General features: G+C 39.9%; 1 protein-coding gene across 1 annotated transcript in view; it reads left to right on the forward strand.

Annotated features, from left to right (window-relative positions):
* Positions 1 to 1,721: 1,721 nt before the first annotated feature.
* Positions 1,722 to 19,602, forward strand: part of cdon (cell adhesion associated, oncogene regulated) — a 45,902-nt gene continuing 28,021 nt past the window's right edge. The window contains exons 1-4 of the mRNA XM_067419452.1: positions 1,722 to 2,145; positions 18,026 to 18,165; positions 18,328 to 18,606; positions 19,385 to 19,531. Coding sequence (XP_067275553.1) covers positions 18,093 to 18,165; positions 18,328 to 18,606; positions 19,385 to 19,531 — 499 coding nt within the window. The 5' untranslated portion in view covers positions 1,722 to 2,145; positions 18,026 to 18,092. The remainder of the gene's footprint in view (positions 2,146 to 18,025; positions 18,166 to 18,327; positions 18,607 to 19,384; positions 19,532 to 19,602) is intronic.

Here is a 19,602-nt window from a genome sequence, read left to right on the forward strand (position 1 = left end):
CCCCCCCCCCCCCCCAAACACACACACACACAAAATAGTCCCAGCCAAACAACATAAGCTACGTCCTACGATCCTGAGCCCAGAAAATAATCCACAGGATGTAGCTACTCAAACAAGGCACAAACACACTCATTTTAACAGGCGTTATAAAAGCAAATGCAATAGTCGCATGCTGTTCTTAATCCATTTTATGCTCTTTTAAAACTCTGTCCTTTTTTGTAGCTGTCCTTGTTGGTGAATGAATGAGGAATGCGCTCTGTACAAATATATCACATTCTTCCTGAAAACTCCTGCATTGCTGAGGATTATGAAGGCATGCAAACAGGGACACCACCTGCCAATCGCAACAACATCTGTCTGAGTAATGCTCAGTAACACTTCACCGGTTTAGAGCAATGGAAAAAGATATGAAAATAATTCATTCAATTAGCCCTACATGCAAACTGACAGATCAGTGAAATTTTAAAACATTTAGTTGCATGACAAAATAAATAAATAGTACTTGTGAGCAATGTTCTGTTTTTATTTGGTTATGTGTGCTTGACTGTAAGGATTATTCTGTTCTAGACTAAATAAAATGTTTATTACAATTCTGATTCCTGTTTCATAACGCAAATACAATTCAGGTATATAACTGTAATTTGAAAGATTTTCTCAATTCAATTTAAAAGGGCGCACAATTCAGACAAATAAATTGAAACCTTTGTGTGTATGATTAAAAAAAGAAACAGAAATTAATACTTTTATTCACAAGATTTCTAATTATTAAATACATTTATACATTTCATACATTTAGAAAGTAGTATTCATAAGCATTTTTAATTAAAATGCATTTAAATACTGTTCAATGAACTTTCTAATATAATAGAATCCAAAAATATATAAAGCATCACAATCATGTGTTTTCAACATTAATAATAAGAAATGTTTCTTGAGCAGCAAATCATATTAAAATTATTAGAAAGAGTAATGACATTAAAATTTTACAAATAGGAAACTTCAAAACAATATTTGTAATAATATTTCACACAGTATTACATTTTTCTCTCTATTTTTACACTGTAAAAAATTATTTAGAAAAAAAGTTACCTGGTTGCCTTAAAATTTTGAGTTCATTGAAATTAAAATTTTGAGTTAATACAATGAACATTTTTTGAGATTCGACAACCTTTATTAAAATATTAATAAAAAGATTTTGTAAGCATATTGGGTATTTGTGTGTGTTTTATTTCTGATGACGCAGTGAAACATGCCAAATAGTGCTATTTTCATGATTTATCAATTTTTGTATGTGGTTCAGATACAAAAATATTTTGAGTTTCTACTTATTAAACTAATTTCCTTCATTGTATCAACCCAAATTTTTAATTTCAATAAACTCAAAATTTTAAGGCAACCAGGTTACTTACTTTTTTAAGTTAAACCAACAAAAACAACAATTTTTTTACAGTGTATGTACTTTACAAAAGTGAATTTTTTAAGTACAAAATAATTTTTATGTAAAAAATAATTTTTAGTCAGACAAATGCTGGGATAGTAGGGGTGCAGTTCTGCAGTATAGGCCAGGCATGTTTCTAATAGTCGTTAAGTACACACACACACACACACACACACACACACACACACACACACACACACACACACTAGGGCAACCCCCTGCATACTGAAGCTCTGCCCTGCTGCTGCTGTAGGGCTGGAACATTCCTGCTCTGACGAGCTGCTGAGCAATATGATCCCCTCTCTCTCTCCGTGTGTGTAGAAAAAGACAGTAGTAGTAGCCTAGTAGAGAGAGAGAGAGAGAGAGAGAGAGAGAGAGAGAGAGAGAGAGAGAGAGAGAGAGAGAGAGAGAGAGAGAGAGAGAGAGAGAGAAAAGACATAGTGAAACAGTTAGACGAGTAGGGTTCACTTACTACGAACTTCACCGGGACCTGAAGGTTTGAGTGCATACTTTGACTCTGCGCGTTCACGCGTCTGCAAGTCCTGGACAGAAAGCAAGCGAAACGGCATATCGTTACTCTTTCCCCCCAGTTGTTTTGCACTTTGCGCCCGCGTCTAATGGAGGGCCCTGTACGGATCTGCCATCAAGAGAATGTTTTTCACTGCTAGTGTGTCCGGCTGCCCGCAGCTTTTGCTCTCCTGTAAAAGGTAAGACAATTTGGGGAGTCTTCACACAACGCCACGGACATGCAGAAGAGCTTCCGCTAAAGTGTTTAACAGACAGTGCGAAGAGTTCATGTGTATTCTCTTATTTACGCTGCACGCAGCTGCAAAACACCATAGATGATGATGAGAGTGTAAAGTGCTAAATATTATTTTTGTTCTGGAATGCGTGGAGATTATTTTCCCCTCAGAACGCGCAGACGGGAAAATTTTACACGCGCAGTTTTACACCAAACTCGACTTCACTGTATGTGTACATGTCAAAATGTAATGTATAGTTAGCCTATGAGTAGCCTACCAAGTGAACAGGTTTTGTGTCGGCACACATAAACAACTCTCTTTCCAAAATGTAAAGATTGTACAAACAACGTTTAAAGTGTAGAAATCAGGTTTCAAGAGTTAAAACAAACTATTTGAGTGTTGCAGGATGTACTACAGAAGAGTACACCGCGAAACAAAGTTTAAAGACATGAAACAAGTATTTGTATAGGGTAAATTGTAATTATAAATGATGTAGAAACAAAAATGTAAAAGAAAGAAAGTTTGACGATTATAAACAAGGTTAAATAATTTAAAACAAAGTTTGAAGTGTATAAACCAAGTTTTGAGTTTAAATACAAGTTTACAGTGTTGGCTACATTTAAAATATTCTATGATAGAAATACATAAACCCCCTTTTTCCTGAGTGTAAAGTTTCTAGAGTGAGATTGTTCAAACTGTTCCTGTGTAAAAGTGGCAAGTGTAAGAAACGTTCTGTCCCATCAATGAAACCACTTCAGTTTCCCTTTGTTGACTTTAATTTCTTTTCTGACAGTGACTTTAATCATTACTGTAACCATATGAACACAACATGATGTTCTTGTTGGCCTTGGAGGTGATTTATTATGTAAATATGAAAACATGATACTAATGGAACAGTTTACTTCTGTGACTAGTGTTTAGTTTGTATTGTTAGTGTGGCCATAAGGTCTTGTGTGTTTTAAGGGAAGGTTTGGCTGTCTAATGCGTAAATAAAACTAGTGTGCATAATGTAGTGTGCTTAATGTAACACTGCTTTTTGTTGGCGTTCCTCTGAAGTGTCTAAGTTGACATCCACCTTATGTAATGAATGTATTTCTAATTGTACATTTTTATTAAAATGGGAAGAAGGTCATTTATTCACTCTGCGCTTGATTTGAGATATTTCTTGATGAAAACAAACCCCACAATATATATCATTCAGACCCCAAACACTCGGCTCTTTGAAATGAGATACCTGTGAGACAGAACCAATGGGTTTGTTTCTGGAAAATAAATAGCAGTAGAACGAAAGACAATAAAATAGAAAAAGGAATAGAGAATTCACAGAATTTGTTATTTTAGAGTTAAATTTTAAACGTAACTGACTTAATTTCCAATGGTTCAATTTCTGTATGTGCAGATAAAATGTTTTTAAACTATGCCACATCAGATTGAAATATGCGTATTTGTTGTAAAATGAAAACATAGTATTTTTAAAGAGACAAACTTAAAAGTGATTTAAGTAAATATTAAATGTCTCATAATAGATTGTCTTATATTTGTCATTGTCATATCTTTGGAATATTAATTTTGACTACGTAGGCTTTTGTAGATTATTTGAAGAAAAAAAGAAAGGTTGTTTATTTGCATGCTGATGTTTATGATTCCGAGAGCAGATAGAGGTTTGTATCTCTGTATTGTTCCTCCTGTGGGCGTAATGACTCTTTTGATCTTCTGCTTCTAAAGAGGCGTAAATGGATGCCTACATGTGGCATGTGAGTGGCTTTTGTGTGATCAAGAGAGGTTAGGACAACATGACTGCTGGGTAACAAAGCCCTCATGCTTTCTGCCCGGGAGAGAAAGAGACCGAGAGATCGTCTCAAGATACCAACACAATAAAAGATTTAAAAAGTGCTTTCCAGGAAAAGGCAAGTGTAATGAATTAACGTAAATTTGCTACATTCACAGCCTTTTACCAAACCATGCATTGGGCTGAAAATTGCTGTGCAGTTACGTTGCGGTATTTTATGGGACATGTGAAAAGCATAGCGAATTAAGGGATGAGAGGACAGCGGAGTGAACTTTTATCATGTCTTTATTTGTGTCCAGGCAGGAATGTTAAGCTTGGTCGTGTATAATCCAGCTTGTTCTATTTCACCTGTTAGCTCTTTTTTTTTTTGATGATCTTCTTTGAATAACGTATGGTGAGAAAGACAACTGTGCTGATGGGTTAAACATATGCTTATCATCTAATCATAAGCATAATCACGACACAATAAAATCTCACGCCGCACAGTTGGAGCTGTCTAAATTGTTTCCTGTCGCTCTGGTTAGAGATAAAACAATGTTTAGAGTCCATAACCGCAAATATAGAGCTTGAGTTGTTGTGTTGTATATGTATTGCTGTGGTAGTTTTGTTGTTTCAATCATATTTTTGGTTTGTTCTCAATTTCATTGTGACTGTACAGTTCAAGATGTCACTATCTCCTTCGTTTTGGGAAATATAGTTTTTCACATTTTCTGTCATCCGAGCTAATAGAAATGTAATAACTAACTTGTTCAGTATCTTGACAATGGGTCAGCTGTTTGACTTTTACAGTAAAGACTTAAAATAATAGAATAAAACAGTAAAGACGTAAAGACAAAATGCTACGTCATCAATTGCACACACAGCTTTACAGCCACGTGAGCTGAAATAATAATTAAACATTACGAAGTATTCAAAATTAGTTGATTTATTCTAGGGAATCAGTTTGTTCACATAATGTCAGTGAACACATTTAATTTGAGTCCCTGCATTTTAGAACTTTTTCCCCCCTTTTCATTATCTGTTAAAAGTTTAATGTGGTCTCTCTTTTTAAATAACCCTTACTGTTTTGTTGCCAGAAAAACAGTTCTGATAAAATAAATGCATATATACTCTAGACTAGTTTGTATATATTTATAAAAGATAATGCCGCTGTATGTACAAGTAGGCCTATTACTAGGAAATCTTTGAATACCTTCATGGTTATGTTTCTTCATCCCTGTTATTTTTTTTTTTATCAGCTTAAAAAGAGAAGGATGAAAAGGAAGTTTTCCGGTCCTCTTCGTCTGTCACATTTGATCGTTTAAAGATAGTGTTTATTAAGATCCCACATCTCAGACGAGATCTCCATTTTCTGGCTGGTACTAGAATGATGCCCGTATGCCTTCACTGTTTCAAACAGACTTTTCTTACATAGGGGTTGCACTTAGAATCTAGAAGAGTTGATGTTCCAGAAAGTATCATCCTGAATATTTCTCATTGATTCTTTGGGCCACAGGTGGGCACCTTCAGAGAACCCATGCTCAGAGAATCTCAGTCGGAGTTCTGCCCTTCTGCAAAATGAATACGCATTTCCTGTTAACTCATCCTTCTTTAGTTGGAGGATTACTATTCTTAGGTCACTTAACTTAGCATTTTTTTTCGTAGATCGTTTGAATAAAGACATACTCATCTTTAGTTGCTTTTGCTTCCCCAATTTGTTTCTCTAGAGGTTTGTGATCAAAGGCCTCTTAGCTTCCTAATTTAAGGACTTGATGACATTTTGTGATTGTAAAGTCATGACCCATCAGTGTTCCTTTGCTAATTATGAGCTTTTATAAATCATTAGAAGGGCATCGGTTATCCAGTGCAGACTGGAGCTAAACGCTGCAGTTCTATTTAGAGCGCTAGAATAATGTTTGGCCATTTAGAGAGTTCTGAGTAATGATAAACACATGGGGCTGTTGAAAAGGTATGCTAAGTGGGCAATTTAAATGTAAGCATGTGTAATGATTCGGACCTAGTGATGGCCTTTCCAGTCATTGTGGTGGTCTGTCGTATTTTGTCACAGTTTATGGGTTGGAAACTCGGCTTTAGATCAATACATGGGCAAGCACAAACCTTGTCTTAGTAAGGACTGTGGTTGTTGTGAGAGAGAAAAGTGGATTGAGGAATCAGATGAAGTTTTTTTTTTTTCTTTTTAGCTCCATCTGTGTGTGTTTGGGCTGTGGGCAGGATAGAATGTAAGTAGCTTTGAGGGACAGTCCGAGCGTGTTGGCTTGGGAGACTTGAACGAAAGAGAGAAAGTTGGAGTGTCAGTAAGGGGGCACTCGGGCTGTTTTTAGAGAGTCATCCTCTGCCCTGCCTCTGTTGCCCAACAGATGTTAGGCCGTTTTTTTTTTTACCCCCACCCCGGGTAGGGAGGGATGAAAGGGATTTCGTAGGCTTGTGTTGTTGAAGGTTTATTTAGCTTCGGGCCATGAACTTTGCTCTCAGCGCCATTCTGAGATTAGCTGTTGGTCATAGATGGTGAGATGAAATTATTTATTTTCACATGGGGTTGGGAATTGAAAATCGATTCCAATTCTGGACTCTAATTCTTAAGGTCAGGAATTCGATTCTTGTGTGTGTATTTTAATATGACTACACACATCCAAATAGCGCTCGCAGAAAAAGTGATTTAATATGATTTCATACCATTCACGTGCAAGAAGACCTGTTCAACTTTGTCTGTGCTGTTTCTGTTTCTGTGCTCTGTTAAATATCCTCATAAATATAGTTGATTAAAACTCATGTGTAACATTATATTGGATTTATGCATCTCTTAAAGTGACAGCAGCCTAATATTGCTGCTACCATCTCTATAATACCGTTAATCAAACAACAAAAGACAAAAAGAGAAATGACTTGCTGTTCTTGACTGTATAACTTTTGTAAATATATTTGTAATGTATACTGTATATTTTATTAATAAAGTGCAGTGTTCCAGTTTCTGTACCTAAATACCTAAAAATCTTAAAACACTGCTTATTTCAATCATATCTTAGTTCAGTTGTATTTATTTGTGTGATTGCTATTTTTTTATATGTTCTTTTTTTCATATGTTCTTATGTGTTCACTTGTCTTTAATGCTTGAAATGTATATTAGTTCGGCTAGTTGTTTTTTGCTATGGTAGCCTGTTCATTTTTGTTCATGATATTCAGACAGCTACAATTAAATAATTTGCAATAAGACTTTGAATAAATGTGTTATTTTTTATTTGTTTACCTTATTGGAATTAAAATTAGGAATATCTAAGAATAAGAGATTGGAGATTGGATTAAGCAGAATTGGAATCGGAATCAGAATCATTAAAATTCAAACAATACCCAACCCTAGTTTCACATAGGGCTCTAATTTGTATATATTTTAACATTGGTAACCAAAATACACTGTGTTGCAAGTTATTGTGAGTATGGTGGATATTCTATATATTTCCTTGCCCTCATTCCATGCAGACAGGACATATGTGGTCATGCGTTGTGGCAAGCATACCGTCACACTGCATACTTAATTAGCCCCATTCTGATTAGAGGAACCACCAAACAAATTTGAGGTTTTTTTTAATTGCCACTGTGACGTCTGACTTCGAATAGGATAAAGGATGTTTCATAGAGTTGGAAGATTTCATGATGGTACATTACACATACCATAACTGTAGTGATACTGAGTTGGTCCATGACCCGGAATAATTGCCTTTAATCCCCGAAGTCCAGGTCTCATTAGTTGGGGTTAGCTGACAGCCGCCATCCTTTCTGGAGTGCCGTAGGAACTGGAGAAGGATTACGGCTGGCTGCTAAAGCTTTGCTGTGATTTAAGGCCCTGGTAGTGGTGATGGATACCATCCAGCAGTTATGTACATCAGATGAATGTTATATTGCACAGGTTTTGCTTCTCGCTCAACAGATTGTAACAGATTAGAGCAAGTTTTGCTCTAAAAAGATGATTCTAACACATTGGAATTCATTAAACGCCAAGGTCGTCTCCCACTGGTCTGAAGCAACAATAAGAATTTGTTTCTCGTGATTCATTGCCCATCATAGTTTTAATGTCCTTGGAGTTAAACAGAAAATGTAGACCCATCCCTACTCCCTAGATTTCATGTATAATTAATTGTCATACTCAACAGAAAAGATATACTTTCTGCTCATCTATGAATATTTTCTCTTCAACTTTGTCACTACACCTTTGCTTTACTGCAAAGACAGAAATAAAATAATTAGGAGTTTTATTGAGAGCAAGAACTAGTAAATGGCGGGTGCAGTCTATTCCAATTGTTTAATAACTTTCAGAGCGCTTTTGTACTTTGACCCGAAGTTAACAACCCAATTGTACAGGAAGTTTACTCCTGTGACAGGTGTTGTCATTTTAAACAAATTATGTCTCATTGTGTGTGGTAGGTGTGTGTGTTTTTCATTAAAGAATGACTATATTTTCTCTAATTGGATCTTATTTTAACAGATTGTTGAGTTTGTGACATCTGACATTAATTTAACAACTTTATTTAGTGACATTTCCAAGCATAGTTGCTATACCTTTACAAAAGGAGACAGCTCTGTTTTGTTTAAGAAGCCTTTAGTGTCTTTTCAGGTTAGTTGGACTGGTATTTCTTATTAGAAAAAAAGTAATAAATTCAACAATCATATCGCAAGCATATTGTAGGCTACTTATTGAGAATAATTAATTTCTCAGGACGTTGCATTATTTAATAATCCACTAATTGACTTTTCCAATATTTGAGACAGAAAATCCTCACCAGTGGCAATGCTTGAGAATTTCTAAACTCCACCCACTACTGATAGTTCCCACATTTTAAAAACACCGGAGAGTCCTGACCTTGTGCAGATGTAGGAGGGTTTTTCTGCATCCTCAGCACCTTCCTGTTTTTAAAATTAATTTCTCTGATACTTCCTGAACTGATCCTTCTTCACCAGCTCCTGTTCTCAGTCCAGCCCCGAGAAAAATCAGAACTCTTTCTTGATTTTTTTTCTCCCCAACTTGTTTAGGACCAGCCCAGCTACACCGCAACTTTCTATTTCAGCTCTCTTCTGCAGCCTATAAGCAACATCTGACATGGGTTTTCTCTACAGCCCAAGTCAGGCAACAGATCAGCAGGACTATATTAAGGCAAAAGCGGCCGCGGCTGGCTCCCCCTTGCTCCTGACAAACAGACTGTTTGTTTGGAAGGTCTGCATAACTGGCGGATCAGAGCCTAAGCTACTGTGGGTACTACTACTACTGTAGTTGCCTGTGGTTGCAAGTGCCATTTTGAGCTTTGCAATGTGGGAAGAGGCAGCCCCTCTGGGGAATGGAGTTAAATGGTCATTCATAGTATTTTTGAACTGCTTCAAGAAACAGGAATTAATTACAGGGTTAGCCCAAAGAAGGCTCTGCATTGTTACTCCTCTGACCCATCTCTTTAGAACAGCCCAGATTAGATTAAGATACAGGATGGGAGACGCATAATATTTATGATTCTGAGACAGACAAGCTTCCTGGTCTGTGTCCGTAAAACCTAATCCATTTGTACTCTGAATGAGGCCTTTTATAAGCTTTCCCCAATCTGCTGAAACCAGTGTGCCACGACTGTCCTCCCAGTAGTGTGAAGGTGTTTTGCACATTTACTGAATGCAGGCTTTATTATTGTTATTTTAACATTTTATAAAGGTTATGTTGGTATTGGCACCATCTGATGCCACTGTCCAGAGTCTGCTCACTCCTCCAGGTTAAGAGAACGGATGAAGTCCAACATGACTGAGAGTTTAACAATCTGACATGAAGCCAGTGATAGCAATCCAGACAAGCACGTTTGTTGAACTTGCACCACACAATTTGTTTTGTTTTTTTGGAAGCGCTAGAAAACATGACCTCTTGGCTTGCAGAGGACTACAAGACAAGACAGATAAACATTTAGACAACCTAAATAGATTCAGTCAGAGGCAGTGTTTGTAGTGGATATTTATTTCAGAGCCCTCAAGCTTGGACATACAAGGAAGAGAGCTAGCCTTATGTTTTTGGGGGTGGGGGTGGGGGTACAACACACTCAGAAAGAATAATTCAGCCTTCACAACCTCTTAGATCTTATTTGTTTTTGTTCTATGAGGATAATTTTTCAATTTGGAAAAACAAATGGTCGAAAAGGCACAGGGTTATATCCGTACCCTAATCAAATATTCACAATGAATCTTATTTTTGCCCTTTAAAAAATGTATTGAGTGAGTTTACAATACATATGTCTACTTATGAATTTTATCTCTTACAGTCTTGGGTCAGCATGAATGTTAGAGTGCCGTTCCTGATCTTCATTATTTTCCAGTGGTGATTTCAAGTCCTGCTGTCATCTTGTTTTTATTTTGTGCATGCTCTGAATTTTAGCTTGTAATATATGTCCCTGCCCTGCGAGTGCTTTTGGTCCAAGGCCAAAGACCTATCGTCGGGATACTGAGCAGGACCTGTTGTGTAATTGTATGTCCAGCATAGTTGCCATGGTGATGGAAAGGTGATGGAATCCAGGAGGGTGAGGGAGGACAGAATCTATGCTGAGAGAGAGAGAGAGAGAGAGAGAGAGAGAGAGAGAGAGAGAGAGAGAGAGAGAGAGAGAGAGAGAGAGAGAGAGAGAGCAGAGATATGCAGACATTAGATGGAAATCCACTAGCTGCTTCCAACTTTTCTGCAGCCGTTGTCCTATTGAAGATTAAAGTCTGCCTTTAAATTAGCATAAAAAGTATGTCCAGAAAATGCAGTACAGTCCAAATTCAGACCTGCATTTCCTACATGCACAACCACAGATCAACATGCCTGGAACATGTGCAAGCAACTAGGCCACAGCTCTGACATATTACTTTTTCTCAAGTTAATACTTTTGGAATTTAAAGTGCTTGGCATCTACTGGAGAAGTTATCTAATGCTCTGCTGACTCTAACCTCCACACACACACACACACACACACACACACACACACACACACACACACACACACACACACACACACACACACACACACATGTTGGTCTATGTGGTTTACAGGGACTCTCCATAGGCGTAATGGTTTTTATACCGTACAAACCGTATTTTCTATCCCCTTACACTAACCCTGCCCCTAAACCTACCCATCACAGGAAACATTCTGCATTTTTACTTTCTCAAAAAAACATCATTTAGTATGTTTTTAAGGCCATTTGAATTATGAGGACATTTGATATGTCCTCATAAACCACATTTATAGTGTAATACCAGTGTAATACCCATGTAGTTATACAAATTTGTGTCCTCATAAACCACATAAACAGGCTCACACACACACACACACACACACACACACACACACACACACACACACACACACACACACACACACACACACACACACACACACACACACACACACACACACACACACACACACACACACACACAGTCACTCTCATCCTCCACTGTTTGCCTGATGAATCAGACACTCTTGGCACATCCTGCCTATCAACTTTGTCTCTCAGCATACCCTCTGGGAAGACTGAACCGCTGTCTCTCCTGTCTCTAACATTCCACCTCTCCATTAGAATTACCTTTCCTGTGTGCAAACGTCCCCTCAAGGGTTTGACTAACTGTGAACTCAGCTGGAAGGATATTCTGTGGGTGTTGTTAGCTATGTGTGTTGCTTTGCCACAATTTTGGCTGTGGCCTTGTGTGGATCCCTGGGACCCTGAGATCCCTTTCCAGTGTCCGAGACGACCCTATTGAGTTTCAGTCCTCTGCCTAATCCCTGTTGTTGAAAACCTTGGGAAACGGCCCCCCTTACCTCTGCACCCCTCCTCTCTCACTACCTCCCTTTCCACACCTCCTCCTTCTATTCCCAGGCAAACAAGACGCCAAAGAACAAACTCCAATTAAGAGGGTTCTTCTGTACTGTACTGAGGCTAAGGGTCTCCCTCCCACCCTGTCTCACCGGGTGATCTGTGTTGAGTGTTTGTGACCAAGACCAAGCAGCCTGAGGCAGGAATTAGCACTGTCTCCCTGGTCTGAGGCCTGGCACTCATGGGAAGGAGGCGGAGGTAGACAGGGTTGTTGCTTCTGATCCCCCCGGGAGGAGAGAGGAGGGAAGGAGATGTGTGTTCTTGGTAAACAGTGCTTTGTTAGAGGTGACTGTCTGATCCCTGGGGCCTCTGTTCTCATTCCTCTCTTCTCTCCTCCCATCTTTCCTTTCTCTGTTACCCACACCGCTGTGGCCCGTCACCCCACGAGTATCTCACCCCAAGGTCGCCCGCACTTTGTAGACTCTGATGTGATTTCCTGTCAACAGATAAAAGCTGCATTTCATGGCTGGGGAGGCCAGTCCTGCGAAGTAGCATCAAACTCCTTGTGTAATGGCTCTCTACACACATACATGCTGACACACTCTTAACAACACTAAAACAGTTGAACGTTAACCTCTGTTTGCCTTTTCTTGGCACTGCAGCCTTTTACTGATAGGCACTGCCTAACTGTAGGCTGATTCCCATCTCAGTTCACGGTAAAAGAAAGAGCAATTGCTCCAATTTTTATCCTTAGTACCTTACAGATGTCTCTGATTCTCTCTCATGTTCCTCTTCCTCTCTCTCTTTCTTTTTAATAATGTCTGCTCCCTTTAATCACTGCTCAGTTCAGAGGCCCAGTATTTCCATTCATTAGTCCCATCTGCATGGCCTGGAGCTGCCCTCATTCCTGCCACTTGGACCAATGGTAGCCTGTTATAGCCCCACTCGGGCCATCCATGCTGTGTCTTGGTTCCCACCCCCACTTCCAGTTTTTCAGTGCTTCTCCATCTCCTGATCTATGTTGCCTGCCAGGTCTCTCTGATTGCACCAAGTCAAGACATTGTACTGTCATTTGACTAGGAGGATAACAAGCAAGGTCCACACAGTATGAGTTTGTCTGTCAGGCATTATCTGGGGGAATGAGCTGAGATTTGGCAAGTATTCACCTCCCGATGAATCTCTTTTTTTTTCTTTCACTGGCCCTCCCTTCCACACAGTCTCCCTGTTCTTCCTGACTAACTTTTTTTGTGTTTCTCTCTTAGGGGCTTACTCTATTCCCTCCCACCTCTTTCTTGTGTCATATTTTTCTTATTATATTTTTGTAACCTCTATACTGCTTTATTTTTCTCATTTACCTCTCTTTCTCTCTCTGTGGAATGTGTGGAGAGCGGCTCCTCTGTCAGCATTTGTGGGGGGCAAGTGTGGACAGGTTTAGGATATGGCAGGAGTATCAACCTCACCACATAGGGTCAGATCAGACTATCAGAAAAGATATTCACTCACTCTTGTGCTCTTCTCCTGGTTTCACAATATCTTCCTTTCTTTGTTTTTCAGCCTCTTTCTCATTATGGTGCCCCTCATGTTTTTGCTGCTTTGTGTGTTCTATTTTTGGTTATTTCCTGTAGTCCCTAATGACAATAGCCACACCACGTAGGCTATATGTGTGTTTCTTAAGATAGGCATTTGTGTTCATTTTGTGTATCTTCCACTGCTAGCTTTCTTTGTTTTCTATCTGTGAAATTCAGGCCTCCAATTTTGTACTAGTCATGACCTGTTCTTTAGAGCCTTGTGGGGTCTTTTGTCCATGTTTACTCAATATGACAGGAATCTGGGCAGAGGACACCAAAAGCACTGCCTGCAGAGAAAGTCTATTCTCGCTCACACCTTTTTTTAAATGACTGCAGGTGCCACTTCCCACCCCTACACACACACACACCACACACACACACACACACACACACACACACACACACACACACACACACACACACACACACACACACTCACACACACACACACACACACACACACACACACACACACACACACACACACACACACACACACACACACACACACACACACACACACCAAGGGTCTTGTCAGAATGTTTATATTCCTTGCTGTCATCCTGTGTCATTTTCTGCTTACACAAAATCCATCTTGCTGCAAGAGTGCAGCAGAATTCAGCAGAATGTTATTCCAGAGGCTATGTGTCACATTCAGATATGAGGGTATCAGAGACACATTTTATTTTTAGGCATTCTACTACACATGAAATAATGTCTGGAATAGTCTGGGTAAAACTGTAGAATATATATATTTTTTATGGACCAATGCTTTTAGACATCCTGAAGAGATGAGTCTGTCTTTCTTCGCTGCACTTTGGCAGGATCTCAGGTATGACCCTGGACTTACTCCCCAATTTCAGAGAGAAAACAGAAAGGAAAAAGTTTTTGCTCTGACAACTGATAAGGATAGATTTATGATCATCAACTGCCTGTGGGTTTGTTGGACTGCTGTTGGATCAAGCTCTCTGGAAACCTCTCAGAAAAGCACTAAAAAGCACAGAAAAGTGTGTGCGAATCTTCTCTTCTGGCTTGAGAAAGACCTGACTCAAGTCTGTAAATTCAAAAACAGAATGGACAGGCATGTAGGAGAGGTCTTCCACAACTTTGAGAAACTCTAGGGTAGCAAACAGGTAAACAGAGATCTGTCCATGTAAATCAAATACCTCTACCAAGCAGCATATGTTTTGGGATAGGATGGGGAGAGGTGGGATAGGATGGGATGTGATGGATGAGATGCTGGAGAGCTAGTGTCCCCACCAGGCTTCATAACTAGTTATTTGGAAAGAGGCATGCTCTTGCCCACTTGCTTGACCAATAACCAACCAGCTTCAACCAACATGAAAATTCATGCTAGTTTTAGCTAGTCTCTTTCCAGCATGAAAACTCTGGACATCAGCAAAGAATGGATGGCTAAGAGTAGAGGTGCACGATATGACCAAATCATTATTTCATGGTAACAATATATATATCATATATATATATATATTAGTTATTTGATCTCTTTTTTTAAAATCAAAAATAAGAAAAGAGAAGCAAATTACAAACTATAGGACAAATACAATATTCCAAAAAGAGTAAAGCTTACTTAGTAATTGGTTCAAGAACTGCATTAGCGAGCATTCATGTTCAAGTCATTAGTAGTTTAGTGATATTATATAAATAGCACTATCAGGTTAATAATAATTCTCACTGTTTGTTAGCCCCTTCTGCAATGTTATCCCTGTGCCCTTAATCTTCTCTTTTGATGTGGCCTGTGTGATGAAGATCTTCTGCAGGTATAGGGGACTTCCCTTCCTTTCTGCCATCGGACATGTCTCAGCACTTCATTACCCGTTCTGTCTCTCTCTCGCTATACTTCTGTCTTTGTTATTGAAGGCTCTAGACCGCTCTAATTCCCTGCTGTCTCTCTTGCCTGCATCTAGTAGTAGCTGTCTGTCTCTCTCTCTGATGGAGGACAGCAGATATCCTACAAAGTGTCTTTCTGCCCGGAGCCTAGCACATACAGGCGGATGTCAAAAGAAAGGCACAGAGATAAAACACTGGAATGATGCTTGTGTTTCCTCGTCATGCCAAATCTGTTGCAGAGATAGCAAGAGGCACAGCGTTACTCCTCACAACAGATATCTCGATCCAGGGTTATACCCACCCCTCCAAGCGTACATACCATCACCTTCTAAGCACACTTGTACACATGGGGCAATGTTACCCATCTTTGTCTGTGTGTTTCATTCAAGGCTGTCGTTAATGTTGTAATTATATATTATTATTCTGGGAGTGAGAAGATTGTTTCCACTGATGGCATAGGGGCACTGCAGAGGGCTTGTTGGGACTCATGGACAAAGACATGCTACACTTAGAATCCTTGGGCTGATAAACCATACACACACACACACACACACACACACACACACACACACACACACTGCATGCACATTTACTCTTCAGATCTGCTTAATTTAGACTGACTTTGTAAATTTTTTATGAAATTTCAGAAGTGTGTAGATTTATTTAAGACCTGTCTATCTTGCTTCCCTCTTGCCTGCCGTGGTGCATTTTGTGTTTGTCAAGTGCAGACACTGCCCTCTTTTTCTCACCCTGTTTTTGGGGTGACCCCCAAGGGGTGGGGCTATGACTGGCAGACACCCGCTGACTTTCTGCTCTCTGGTGACCCTTGACCTCTGGTTTAGAGGGGGCGTGAGCAGGAGGCTGGGAGAGTTTATTATTTCCTGTGTTTCCTACTTCGCCTTTCTCTGAGTTGTCCCGCGGGGGAGATGATATGTATCTATGTGTATGTTTGATGCTTGCAAGGAGTGTTTTTACTTCACATTGTTGCTAAAATGCATGTTGGGAATGTAGATTTATTTAAAAAAATGCAACGATTAACTAGATTTTATGTCTTCTCCATTTTCTGTGTCACAAGGTTAATGTGTTGAAGGTAGCTGGGAAGGCATTGCAGTGTGGTTGCTAATATGTTCTAGTGTTTTCAGCACATTGTTTTGAGGTGTTTGGGGTGCTAGGAACGGTTGCTAGGGCATTGCTATGTGGATTGTAGGGTGTTATGAGTGGTTTCCAAGTAGTTGACAAAATAGTCAATTAATTGAACACATGATTTGAGCTATCATGTCTAGCACACTATAAAAATAGTAGCTAATAATGATGCTTGTCATAGCAAGCACTGCAAATGAAAAATGTTGAAGAGAAAAAAGCACATGAGAAGGTATTAGTATGCTTGAGTGTGAGTACATTTGAGCGTGTGTGTCCTGTCATAGACCTGTTCAGCTCTAGTGGTCCCACCCAGACATCACCCCTTTAATTTGACCCAGTCGAGTGGCCTGTCCTTTGGGGTGATGTTGGGCCGGGTACAGAGCACCATGGCACCCAGAGTGTGAATATCACAGCTGGGTGGCCATTGTCCACCAGCCCCTGGCCCAAACTACACTCGCAGTCCAGGAACCTGTGATCAAAGGCCCTCCGGATTAACGCAGCCCAGATACAGAGGACTGGCGCTAGGGGAGGGATGGGTTCAAAAGCAAAGAAGAATGCTCCTAATTACGCTCCTTTCACCCCTTTCTGTGTCTCACCATTTGGATGCTCCCCTTGTCTTCCTTTAAGGGCGTTTGAGATTTTGTGTGAGAATGTCTGAACACCATGTGTAGACTCTTCAGGCTACAGTGAGTCTGTGAGAAAGCAGTGCACTGTGACAGGATAGTGATATTAAGAGTAGACCACAAGCAGACCCCTCGAGTGCAGTCCATCAGAGATGGGTAGAAATGAAGGGGGCAAAAGAGAGCAACGGAGAAGAAGGATTGTAGGTTGAGGATGGGTGAGGGCATAGAGGTTCAGGAATTTCTGTTTCACTAGAGAAGCACTCTGGGAATGGGTCATAGATCAGCAGAAATACATTTGTCATCGGGAGAAGGCTGTGTGAGATCAAGGCTTGTATAAGGGGATGTGTCGTAAAGATTATTGAAAGTATTGTTTGGGATTAACTGTAAAATGTTTGGTGTTGTAATTCCTACTGAAGAAAGATGAAAACAGTGCTACTCGTATAAAGAGTAGGGTAGCTTTAGTTATTGGTGCTTGTTTAGCGATCTGTACAAACACCCTGACCATGAGTATTAAACTTCTGCATACTTTATTCCTCACCATTTGTACTACGGTCATGAATGTTACATTCATTTGTGCTCATTTTTGAGAAGAGATGTGCTATGACCTTTCTAAGTGACCAGACTTGCTATTTTCATCTGGTGAATGATAATACAAGCTAAAACAATCTCATAGACTTCCATTGAATGTGCAACCTAAACCATATCTTGGGAGTGTATTGTAGACCTGTTAGCAATGACCAACAACACCATTTCAACCACATAGTTAAAACTACTTAGAGCAACCATAATTTAATATGGATTTTATTAGTTATTTCTTTCATTCTTCCCACATTAGGACTTTTTATTCTTCTTTCGGCTAGCAATAGTTATCAAAGCTCTTTATGATATATTTTACATAATTGTGAAGATTTTCCTCCACAATCAAGACAAAATGTGGCTAGTAACTGCCTTTGTTGTCAATACTGTTGCATGAACCATGTTAAATTATGTCATTAATTAAGTTTCACCTTTTCAGTCACTGTATTGACATGAATGTTTTTTAACATTTCTGAATTCTTTATGTGTTTCAGGTGTGGAGTGTGTGTGGCAGGGGTGTGTGTTAGGCCCCAGATTAGTGCACAAAGGTGAAATAGCGCCATGGAGGACGGAGGCCTGAAATTATTGTCCGCTGTGCTGTGCGTGTGCCATACCCTCCTCTTCAACTGCCCATGTGAGTAACACACTAAAAAAACGTTAGCACACACCTATGCCAACCAATTGAAATGAACAGGTCCAAACTAGTCGTGTCAACTGGCTTGAAGGATGAATATTTATGGATTATGATCTATTGATCTATTGATCTATTGATCTATTTCTTGTCTTGCTTCTTCAGCTGTCCTGTCTCTCTCTTTTCGTGTGGAGCCCCTCTCTGTGGTTCAGAAGCAGGGCGGATCGGTCCATCTGCGTTGTACAGCGCGTCCAGCTACAGCCAGAATCAGCTGGCTATTTCAGGGTCGACCACTAGACCCCAGCCACCAGTCTGGAGTGGAACTTAGTCCAGACTCCCTCTTACTGTCATCCCTCCAACCAGCTTTCACAGGCTCCTACCAGTGCTTGGCTCACTCCGAGACAGGCTCCATCATTAGCCGGCATGCACGAGTGCTCATTGCAGGTAGGCGCATATAATCACACGCATAATATGCTGACAAATACACTCTCAGCACAGCTGTAAGAGCAACACTCCTACAATAATGCACCTCAAAGAGGTTGAGTTGAACAAAGACAGGAAGAATCAGAAGGCGTATTTCTTGAGCCATTAACACTGTTAGAATGGCCAACCATAGACGAGTGTTGGATAGGAAGGAAATGGGTCTTTCTTTTCAGTCTGGCATTTATCCAGACACCTCTTCAGCAGTATCCTTAATGAGTCTAGGACCTTCCTGTGTCGTACTGAGAGCTGATGCCGGGAAGGGCGACCTATTGGACGCAGCCCCTCTGCAGTCGACCCAGGGCCTGATCAGGGTTGCAGATAAGGCTGTGTTATTCAGTAGAAAGCACACGTTCTCCACCACTCGCAATCCAATATAAACACCTCAATGACAAAAGGTCTTTGTGTGAAGTGCTGCTGCTAAGAATGAATATACCAGTTTATTGCGCAGTTCTCACAAATGTTTGATTCGGATTCGTCATTTGCCACATTTCTTGGTTAGATATTTTGTATAATGATTGCTGAACTTTATAATTGACCATCTGTGCTAGTTTCATGCCTCTTATGTAACTCCACATCTTCCCTCAAAATTAATATGTTAATTTATTTGTTTACTTCATCGGCAGTCGATGTAAAAAGCAGGATAATGTTCAATCAGCTGGTCATCTTGCAGTATAAACCTCCTCAGAATTATTTTACACATTGCTGTGAAGTGATTGACTATTTCAATTTCTTCATTCAGATATTGAGGATTTTGCGGACACACATCGGAGATCATTTACTGTAAATAAGGGAGAAACTGCTATTATTGAATGCCCACTTCCTCGCAGCAATCCACCTGCTCTGCCCCGCTTCCGGATACAGGGGAAATGGCTAGAACAGCCTACAGGTACAGACGAGACAGACTCAAATGACCCTCCAGAAGCACATGTAGATACAATCAAACAATTCAAAAGCTTG

Source organism: Pseudorasbora parva, chromosome 16, assembly GCF_024679245.1.
Source record: "Pseudorasbora parva isolate DD20220531a chromosome 16, ASM2467924v1, whole genome shotgun sequence".
Taxonomy (NCBI): Eukaryota; Metazoa; Chordata; class Actinopteri; order Cypriniformes; family Gobionidae; genus Pseudorasbora; species Pseudorasbora parva.